Source organism: Aptenodytes forsteri, unplaced genomic scaffold, assembly GCF_000699145.1.
Source record: "Aptenodytes forsteri isolate BGI_AS27 unplaced genomic scaffold, ASM69914v1 Scaffold226, whole genome shotgun sequence".
Lineage (NCBI taxonomy): Eukaryota > Metazoa > Chordata > Aves > Sphenisciformes > Spheniscidae > Aptenodytes > Aptenodytes forsteri.
This window is the reverse complement of record NW_008795249.1, coordinates 1379620-1390744: the sequence shown is the minus strand read 5'-3', so window position 1 is coordinate 1390744 and position 11125 is coordinate 1379620. Positions and strand designations below refer to the sequence as shown.

The window sequence follows — 11125 nt, the reverse complement described above, 5'->3', positions numbered from 1 at the left end:
CTAGTGCGGTGTCTCTCCTCTCAAAACTTGTAATGTTGTGACAGCTTCCTTGACAACATTTGCATTGCTGTGACTGCAGAGTTGTTCGAGGGTTTCTTTAATCTTGTCCTCTTCTATTTCTTGTCTCAGATCGCCTGAATGGGACACGAAATGCTGACTTTTAGTGACATGCCATGGCATAGTGGCTCCCAACAATTGTTGTAAAGTTTGGAGTACTTGCTGTTTAAAATGAGCTGCTTTAATTTGAATAAATTTCTCTCAATAGATACCCTTTCAGCCATTGAAAGTATTGAACAGGTTAAGATTTTTTTTCTCCTGTTTGACTTCCAAGAACTGATTGAACAGAAGAAAAGCATTCTGTTGAAAATGTAATACAGGACAAGTTCCAGCATTTTTTTGCCTGTATGCTTTTTGTTAGCCTTTCATATTAGTAAGACTTAACTCTCAGTGTTACGGTTAGTCTATAAAGTGCTAAGTATATACACCTCTGGAAAAAAGTCTTATAGATCACATCTGTTGTGTCAATACTCCATAGTAGCACTGCAGGATGCAAATGCTTAGCCCTAGTCCAACATCTGTGTGGCTACAGGGAAAAAATGGAGTATACTGCAAAATCCAGCTTGTCTGCCGATATGGGGTGGCTCCAGGATTTGAAAGGCAGCTCCCCTTTGTGGCAGATTCTTGCCTGAGCACAGTCGTTACTTTCAATTTACATGATTTATGTATTAAGATGTGAGAAACTGGCATGAGATCTTTGGACTCCTGGTTTCAAGGTGGTTGTTTTCAGTTAGTGCCACACATCCAGGATGAGTCTGATCTTGCTCGAAGCATTTTAAGTCTTCCCTAACCATGGAGCGAGAGAAACTGAAATCATATCCTTCATGTGTTTTACTAAAAGTTGCTGTGCAAAGGCAGCATTGCTAAAATTGCTGTTTTATCTCAGCTTCTGGTTTGCTTACAGCATAGGCAGAACAAATGTATGCCTGCCTGTGGAAGATGATACAGACTCTCTATGTCCTTGAACACAAAAATGCTGTGGTACATACAGGACGTGGGACTGCCAGACATTTGTGCGTGGTGAATTTGGACAAAGATGTCTTTATTCCAAGGCTCTAATTTTGCTATTTCAGGACTTGATTATGCCACTGACTCACTGGAATAAAGCCTTTCTTTTTTTTTATTCAACTGATGGTTTAATCAACTTTTCATAAAGAAAGAAGCTACTTGACTGGGATTTTTGGTGATCAATAAAGAATGAACCTCTTTAATATCCTTTACTACTTACTGACTGCAACATCGCAAGCAGCACATTTCAGTAACAGAAAACACTTGTGTTTTCATCACAAATATCCATCCTTTCATCACAGACAACTTAAAATGAAGTTACCTGAATTAAGAAGACTGCACAAAAGACCTATTGAATTATATTTCACCTCAGGACTGGTATTATCATCTTGTAGAATTTTGTGTAAGCTTTGAACTAGCTGTGATTCCTTAAAAGATTCTTCAAGAGTTCCTGAAAAATAAACAAATACTTGAGCTGTTACCTGAAAAGAAGCTAGAGAGTGAACATGCTTGCTTTTTAAAAATAAAATTCCTGACTGGCTTCATTTCAAATTGGCTATGCACGGATGTCTTGGGCATCTGTTTTCTGTACTGGAGAATTTCTGTATTATTTTCTGTACAGTGTTTCTTCAGTGGCCTCATTCTGGAAGATAGAACCTGTATACTATAGATTGTAAAAAATAACCTCATAAGAGACTAAAATTTGCAATGATCAGTGCTAGAAATGCTGATTCACGTTAGTTGTCCGATTGAGTTTGAGCGCCTTAATGTGGTAGACCAAGCAGTAAAATGGGCTTTTTACTGTCTTGCTTGTTGGTATAGGAAATTCCAAATTTCAAGTTGACTATTTCTTTTCAATTTATCTTTTGATGTATGTAAATTTCTGTGGTGACTGTCTTTATTGTAATAAATTGAGACCCATTTTTCAAATGTGATCAGTCATACAGGAAAAATCTGAAAAAAAATTATACCCAATCTCTCTGAAAATAGCTCAGTAAAAGTAGGTAGAACCTTTATAGTTTTCTCACTTGTTTTGTTTGCAGCTTCTACAAGGCCCTTTTGTCTATGCTTCTGCTTTATTCTCTCCTGCATTCAAATGTGTGTCTTCTGAAGATTATTTCCTCCCTTTATAGTCTTCATTGACTATTCAAGTCCATAATTTGTCCTTAATTTTGTCTTTCTCATCTTTTTCTCTAGTCTTCATCACCTTCACTTTGCTTCTGTTTTTTTGTGTAGGTTTCTAGCATCATACCATGCTACTCAACAGATTGTGCCTGTCCAGACAACCTAATCATTTGACTCTACCCTAAACCAAAAAATCTTCAGGCAATTCTTGAAGCCTATTGCTTTTGTGATATTCTGGATGGCTGACCTCCTTTATTTCATGCCAAAGAGCTAAATCTAGACAAGAAACATGCTTTTTCTTACATGTTATATAGAACTAACAGCATGACAATGTTTCTTGGTAATTGGGGATCTTGCACAGATAAATGCTTTTAGGAGAAAAATACCTAAATCGATTGTAGATGCTATTGCCAAGGCATTCAGAGCCTCATTCTGCATGGCAGCATGTTCGCTTGTCGTCATGGAAACCAGATGCTTCACTCCTTGTGCCTCCTGGATGGCTTTGACCACTTCCTGTTAAAGCAAAGGTAAAATATCACAGATGGAAATCTGACTTACGAATAAAGCAGAATGAAGAGAAAAATGAGATTTTACTCTTCAGCCTCTGAATAGATGGAAATGACTTGCCTGCTGCAATGCAAACTGATGATATTTGAAGACTAGAGATAACATTTCTTTTGGCACTGATCATGTCTGCTTAAGGCTGGTCTAATTTACTTGGAATATCAATACTTACAATTATATATATATGCATATCTATAAGATAAAAACATGTATTTTGTCTCAAGAGTTTTAGTTTGACCTGATTCCAATTTCTCATTTCAAGCCTTCAAACTAGTGAAGATTCGTTTTACTTTATCAAAGCCTGTGCAGATAGTATCTACTTTTTTTTTATCACTACCTCAAAGTAAAGCACGGTTGGGATGCCTGTGTGTAATATAACGATTTACAAGAAACAGAAGCCTGTTCTAATATGCCAGCAGATACAGATCACGCCAGATCCATCCATCCATCACTAGGTAGATAAGTGGCTCTTCGGAGCTCCTGGAGGACTGATGTTTGGGACAGGTCTGGCTTATCTTTGCCATTTTAATTTGAAACTAATATATATGGAAATAGAAAAGCTTTACCTACTTACAATTTGTCAGGCCTTACTCAAGCAGGGTGAAAGCTGACAAGTGACAGTAAGCATGTTGCTTGTTTCTGTGCGGTATCTGTGGCTATGGAGAGCACTGCTTTCCTGCTCACCTCCCACTTATTGGTATTGAGGCAGACTTAGAGGGGTTTTTGCTGTGAACTTTCATGTTTTTAATGATAAAGCTGTATGTGCTGTTTAACACTTAACCCCTGGCTATATTGACAAGCTTTAAAAATATTTGAGAAGGATGAAGTAGAAACATATCAGACCAATAGCGCTCGTACTTGGGATCTGTTGTGACGCAAGATCGATGCTAGCAGCCGATTTGCTTCTCCGCAAATGCCGGTGGGGTCGTTAGCATTGCACCACTGCACGAGTCTGTTGAGCAGCGTGGGGTCTTGGCCCAAGATTTCAGCCGCATCAGCTGAAGGGAAAAGCATCATCATCAGACATTCAAAATCAGACTTCGCAGTCTTTCTGTCACAGAAATGTGAATGTGGAAGTAGCCGGGACCACAGGCCTGAGCTCAGTATCCTTTAAGAGCTGTAACTAAAGCATTGGGCTTTTAAGGGATCTTGGAAATCTTTACCTGAGGAATGCCAGTTGTGTTAGGGCAACTCTCGGAGGTAAAGAACAAAGTAAGCTGTTCTGATAGTAGTTTCTTAAAAAGGATAGGTCTGAAGCAGGGCTTAAAATGAGCAGCTTCATATCCTTGAAAGCAAATATTCTATTTGCTCTAGCAAATTGCTATACTGAAATCTTCATGAGGACTGTCCCTTTCTCGTTTGGTTTCTTGCACTTGCTCTTTGAGCGCTGCACAAATGTAATCATGGGCTCCTCAGAGTCTGTTCTTGCTGTTTCAGTGCTCTCAATGGTGATAATTACTGTTGGTAGCATGTGGGAAGCCCAGTCTTAGCACAGAATTGCAGCATGTCTGTAATTGCATGTCTCAAGTCTTGAGAATGTGTATTGGGCATCATCAAAACTTCCCCCAGAGTTTGGAGGAGCCTTTTAATTTGCCTTCCGCTGTGTTTCAGGAACCCTATCTCAAGACTTGCTAGAAGTATTAATCTGTGTGGTTGATATTTGGAAAAAACCTCACTAGATAACTTTTCCTAAGAAGTGGAGCTCTAATGATATGCTGTGGTTTAAGGCTTGTTGCCACTAAGGGAGACTACTGCCAAAGCTCTTAGAAGTTCAACAGCAAAAGGAACTTTACTCGTGCTCTCTCAATATTGCATCAGTCTAACACATGGTTCTTGAAAGTGCTGTGGATCAAAAGTGACTAACTGGTGGAAAGTGATTTCCTAAGCAAAGGAAAAATGCAGATATAAGAGCGCTGAGGACTCTGAAATACTCTATTTTAACCAAATATGTTAAGCAGGGGTTCAGCCCTGAGAACATCCTGGTAAATACTGCTTCAGTAATTTCAGTTAGTTGATTCTGTTTAATACTTAAGACACTAAAATTTTCTACATCTTGTTCTAACTGGAATTTTCTTCTAAGTGAATGGTACCAGGTGAAAGATAAGAAAGCAGTAATGTGCACAACTTAAACTGCCTTTTTGTAGGAATTGAGTGCTCACCCATTTGGCTTTGAGCACAAAAGAGCTGTTTTGTGAACTGCCAAACCACTGTTTCCATGTGTTCCAGTTGATCATGAACTGAGGATATGAACGCATAGCACTTCCAACTGGGCACCAGATGTAGCAAGTGAGAGGCAAGAGTAGTGACAGGACAGATGCTCAGTTTTGGTGTAGAATTATTCTATTTGCGAAAATATACTGTGGTTATAAGATTTAATTCAAATTTAGGAGTCTCATGTAGTTATTTGTAATTAAGGTTTTTTCCTGTTGACTTAATTTTGATCAACTTGAGTCCTGTCCATGCCTGCCCGCCCCCCATTTTGATCAACTTGAGTCCTGTCCATGCCCGCCCCCGACCCCTTGATGCTGGAGGACCAGAGCAGATGAGCATGAAATGTGCGTTGTGTGCTCTGAAGAAGGAAAGATGTAGTAAAGACCTTCATGGGAAGCGTACATTCCCTAAGAAGGGCTATAAAGGGTCTGTGAGCTTTTTCCAATTTTTTTCTGCTTTTCCAGTCTTTTAAAATAGTTCCAGGCTTGAAAGAAGGTAACGAGGAAGGTCCCTGCTCCTTTGGAAGCAAATTCAGAAAGGTAAAAACGTGGGGAAAAGTCTGCATGGTGTTAAGATACTGGGCAGTTTGTCTCTTGGAGCTTTGCTGAAGCAGACTTGAGGAAGAACCAACATTAATATCTGGAACAGAGGAGAGGGGTTTGGCTGATAGGGGCATCACTCTGCTCCTGTTTCTTTACCTGTCCCTTTCTGTGTGTTGCATTTGTTTTGAGATATTCTGGAAAGGGTCAAATAAAGTGTATGCCAGTGTCAATAAACCACATGATTACTCTGGATATTTTGCAGAAACTAAGTTAACCTATGCTCCTATTTTGGGGAGGGAGATGAGGAAGGACGGGCGCTTCCTTTTCTTATTTGTCCAGTACACTAAGGAACAATCCACAGATCAAAATCCCACAAGGAATCTGGGAGCTTCTAGCCTAGTTGAACATGTTTGTTTTGAGAGAAGAGTTACTTGTTGTTGCACAACCACCTGTATATTACCTCCTGTAGCAGAAAGGCTTTTGTTTCTAGGTCAGATGTTACATGTTAGTCTGAGGGGATCATGGTAATCCAGTTTAGTACAGAAAGCTGAAAGAGGTAAGGGGGTGGTGAATGGAACCAGTCTAAGAGGTTTGTTCAAAGGAGGCGTCTTGACCCAGTTTGACAGGGACTTCCTGATGTCTACCAGCAATAGAGCTCTTTGAGATAAAATGCAGTTAGTTATTCTTAACAGGAACAGGAGGACCTTTTAACTTACAAAACACCAAATTTGAATAAATTGTGTGTATGATTGAACTTTCAGGTGAGCTGAAAGTCCTTTGGCTGTTGAAGCGCACAAATTCTTCTGCTCCTCTGAAGCAAAACAGTGGAGAAACCAGGAGTTAATGTTAACATCTCTTTAGTGTAATGAAGCTGACAGATCTGACTGCAGTTTTCTATAGGTAGAAGGAAACCTACCTCTTCTAGTCTGTAGGCCTCAGCATGCCCAGTGATTGTCAGAGTAATGAATTTATACTAGATAATTCAATTAACTAATTTAGTGTGGACTTCTTAGTAGATGTGTATTCATAAGAGTTTCAGGCTGAGTTAATTAAGGGCAATGTTAGCTCATGGGTAAACAGAACAAAGTAATTAAAGGTGGGAGAATTGTGTGCTTATAGGCAGGAATGGGTAAACATTGAATAATCTTCTACATCTTTTTTTCTACTCTATACTTTGATATCTGTATTGGTTTCACATTCAGCAGTTGTACCATTTTGTGCCAAATTCCAACTTCATACTAGGAGGGAGGAGAATTGTGTGCTTATAGGCAGGAATGGGGAAACATTGAATAATCTTCTACATCTTTTCTACTCTATACTTTGATATCTGTATTGGTTTCACATTCAGCAGTTGTACCATTTTGTGCCAAATTAACTTCATACACTAGGACTGGTAAATAGCATTGAAAAAAAAAAAAAGAAAAATATTATTTAGTGTTTGATAATTTAGGTCTGTGTTATTATGATGTCTCAATTTTAAAAGCTAAATGGTCTCCCCTGTCACAATTCAGATATAACTTTGGAGACATGACCTTTTAATGACTTCCTTCAAAGCCTGAGAGGAAGAAGAGGCTAAGTGTCTGTATCTCTTGCAATGTCCATTTCCTACCATGGTGAAATGTAAGTGAAAGCAGCTTTTTACTGGACTGGAATCAGTGCAAATTAATATGAGTGCTAGATCTAAATTTTATATCATGCATGTTCATTTGAAAAAGGATGCAAGTAGCTGCTGTATCAAAGTGGTGTCTGCAGTGGTGTAAACGAGTGCAGCATGGAATGTAGGAGCATAAGGTTTTTTCCCCTTCCATATAACTAATGAATTTGTGATTGTAATTGTTCTGTACCAGCTGTCAGTTCCCATCGCAAAATGGTCATAACTTTTCTGATTCTGTTTTTGACCTATTTCTTGTTATTCCTGCACATCAAGGTGGTCTGTGCTGGTTAGTGTTCTAGAGCAGCTGCTCTGGTGATGTGAAAGAATTGGAACACATTAAAAAAACCCCAAACCCTACAACACTTGTGTTATAATCTGGTAAGAAGCTAGAGAAGTCTAAGGATAAATTAAGGTATTGTAGTACATCTTAATGTAATTCTGGCATTGTGCATGTTTTGCAAAATGCAACTATATGCACAGAGTATTTGTTGCCTTTGCATACCCACCTCTGTGTAAAACTGAATGAAGTGCAAGTAGATAATCCCATATTTCAACATGCAAAGTAAATTCAACATTTGAGCCGCACCAGCAAGATAAACCTGGCATCGTGTGTAGAGAGACTGCGTGACTGATAGAAACTCATTTCTCCTGCCTCTCTCCACCCCAGCTCCCTTTGATCCTTTTATATTCTCCAGTTCTATTGATTTGCTTTCCTGTGATTTTGCACTGTAAATCCTTAGCCTGACTCTTCCATCATACTCATGCCTTGCTGGTGTATCTCTGGTGGAAAACATCTTCCCTTTAGGCCTTTGCCATTTGTCACTGACTACTGCAGATTCTTCCCTTTGGTTTGTTTCTCATCTACCTCTGAGGCTGACTAGGTCAGTATTGGAAGGCTCGCAGCCTCCGGCAATCATCTCTGTTGGAACCTCTCTGGATTGAGTGGACTTAGGTTATCAGGACTTTTAGCCTGTAGTCTCCTTGCACATCTGTTGTCTTGCAGAGGGAGGGGAGGAGGGGGGTGTATAGTTGACATCAGTAAACATTAGCAATTCTCTACCTTGACCATCTGCTAACATCCGTAGTGTTCCAAGAAGTTTAAACTGCGCAGGAGGCATCTCTGACCTTAGAAGTGCCTGAATCCGTTCTGCCACACCTTCCTCCAGCATTTGAACCTTGTTAACAACTAGAAAATGGGAAAAAAAAAAAGTGAAGCTCAGTAACTACACAAGCAACAGAAAAAAAAAAAAAGGTGAAGCTCAGTAACTACACAAGCAACAAATAGGACATAACTGTTGTTCTGAATTTTATGTTCCGTTATGCTCCTAGCAAAAGGTCCAACTTGTTGGAGTGCTGTCCTGGTTTCAGCTGGGATAGAGTTAATTTTCTTCCTAGTAGCTGGCGTAGTGCTGTGTTTTGGATTTAGGGTGAGAACAATGTTGATAACACACCGATGGTTTAGTTGTTGCTGAGCAGTGCTTACACTAGGCAAGGACTCTTCAGCTTCTCATACTGCTCTGCCAGCGAGAAGCTGGGAGGGGGCACAGCCAGGACAGCTGACCCAAACTGGCCAAAGGGCTAGTCCATACCATGTGCCGTCATGTTCAGTATATGAATTGGGGGGAGTTGGCCAGGGGGGCGGGTTGACTACTGTTCGGGGACTGGCTGGGCATGGGTCGGCGGGTGGTGAGCAATTGCATCATGCATCACTTATTTTGTATATTCTTTTGTCATTATTATTATTATTTTCCCTTCCTTTTCTGTCCTATTAAACTGTCTTTATCTCAACCCATGAATTTTACTTCCCCCCCCCTCCGATTCTCTCCCTCATCCCACTGCGGGGGGCAGTGAGCGAACAGCTGTGTGGTGTTTAGCTGCCTGCTGGGTTAAACCACAACAAGTGCTCAGAAATGAAGTCAGGACTACCCAACTGTTTAGGCTTCTCTTTGGAGCTAAAAAACTTCCTAGGAATTGCTGTTATGATATTTCGGTTACTTTTGATCTCAGCCCTGCCCAGAATGAAGTACATAAAAGAGGATAAACACAGCATTTTTGTTTCTCTCCCTTTTTCTAGTTGTAATAGATTATCCATCCACTCGCCCACTCACATGAGCAAGCCTTTCCTGTGCTTGCTCATCTCAACTGAACTAGGTGGCAGAAGTGATTTACATAGCCATATTTCTTGAGAATGAATTTTCTTTTTGTATTTGAGCTCACTGATCCCCTGTTGTTCATACCTTTTGTTTCTATGCTTCCCTCTCCTAATTCTTGCATCTTTGCTCCAGTCATTAGTGCAGTAATCCCTGGTAATAAACAGAAGCTTGTCTGAAAGGGTCCTAATGCTGCTTGACTGTGCTACCAAAAGCTGATTCCTCTAGAGCAATTTTCTTCCCATCCTCTGCATGCCATTTTTTGAGGGGTGGGGGAATGACAGGACAGTGAAATTAGGGAGATAACTGTTCTATCCCTTCCTCCTTCTATTGGGCAAATTGAGAAGCAGACACTATTAAATAACTTGCTCTTAATGTCCTTGTTTTTCAGTGGCACAGACTGATTCCATTCACTAGAGCATAATGACTTTTGCCAAATTTTTTTTTATAAGCACCTGTTCTCTTTTAAGATCACAACTTGAATTGAAGACTTCTCCTGTGCCCATTTGCAAGTGTTGGCCCATATTTGATTCATTTTTATTTTGATTTATTTGGATTTGCACTCAATCTTCCCCCCCCTTCCCCCATATTTTAAGCGGGTGCCTGGGCTTGGCATTGCAAAAAGCGCGCCTTGGTATTCGTTGAGGAATGGGTTCTGTTGTGAGTTAGAATGTGATCATCCCTGCTTGTTGTCAAGGGAAACTACATCAAAATTACTATCTTTCAAATGAGATTAATTGGTATCTTTGCTGCTTGTAATCATTAAATCCTATTGTACATATTGCAGGAGTGAAGTCAATTAGAACTAAGCATGGGACACCCCTAGGCTTATAGAAGAACATCCACCTTTTCATTCTAATAAAGATAGTCACATTTTTGCCTACTAAATTACTCCTACTTTCAGCTGGATGGCTCTCTGATTTTTCATGATTCTATGATTATCTTCTAACAGCTCTGTGTTCGGTTGTAACTGATGTAAGGTAGCTGGCATGCATGGCCAAAATACTGCATACTCTATTAGCACCAAAAAGCAATTTGCCCAGGCCTCTGTCTGCTGATGTGAATGGTGGTAGAAAATCTCTTCACAGAGAAACAAAATATACATAGAAGCAGTGAGGGGCTCATGGTGTGAAATATGTTTGTTAAAAACCTGAATTCACAGACATGGCTGGCTATTATGATCCAGAGAGTGAGATAATGCTATAAGCCAAACTAAATATATTACTTGAGAGCATATCAAAACTAAGTTGAAAGAAATAGGTGGAGTTCTGAAGAGAGCTATCTGCAAGAAGAAATGAGCGTGTATCAGGCTTTAAAAGGAAGTAGTGGAGGCAAAGTAGCAACTAGTATATTCTGGGGCTCTCACTTGTTCAAAGCAACGATTATGTATAAAACTGTTAAACCAAGCATGCTGGCTAGCTTACATAATAAAATTGGCAGACAACTTCAAGTTCTTTTCTTTTCAGAAAATAGCATTTGGTGTCATGCTCTTCTCTGGAGTACTGTATAGCAGTGTAAGGACTGTGTTGCAGGGTGCTGTACTGCTAAGTCTCTAGCAAAATGTTTTTGGCCTGAATTGCACTTTCACATGGAAGCAGTAAACTTGAGATGAGAAGCAGCACAATTTTCTGATGTGTATTAACAAAAGATCACAAAAGTAGACTCATAGAATGGTTTGGGTTGGAAGGGACCTCTAAAGGTCATCTAGTCCAACCCCCCTGCCCTGGGCAGGGACATCTTCAACTAGATCAGGTCGCTCAGAGCCCCGTCCAGCCTGACCTGGAATGTTTCCAGGGATGGGGCATCCACCACCT

The 11125-nt window shown here is 40.0% G+C and overlaps 1 protein-coding gene across 1 annotated transcript in view; it reads right to left on the bottom strand.

The window, feature by feature from the left end:
• The window catches only part of LOC103898543 (rap1 GTPase-GDP dissociation stimulator 1), a 19966-nt gene continuing 8841 nt past the window's right edge, over positions 1-11125 (bottom strand). Inside the window, exons 6-10 of the mRNA XM_019471945.1 lie at positions 8222-8347; positions 3613-3752; positions 2577-2703; positions 1388-1516; positions 1-134 (exon numbers count right to left, since the gene is read on the bottom strand). Of these exons, the coding sequence (XP_019327490.1) occupies positions 1-134; positions 1388-1516; positions 2577-2703; positions 3613-3752; positions 8222-8347 (656 nt within the window). The remainder of the gene's footprint in view (positions 135-1387; positions 1517-2576; positions 2704-3612; positions 3753-8221; positions 8348-11125) is intronic.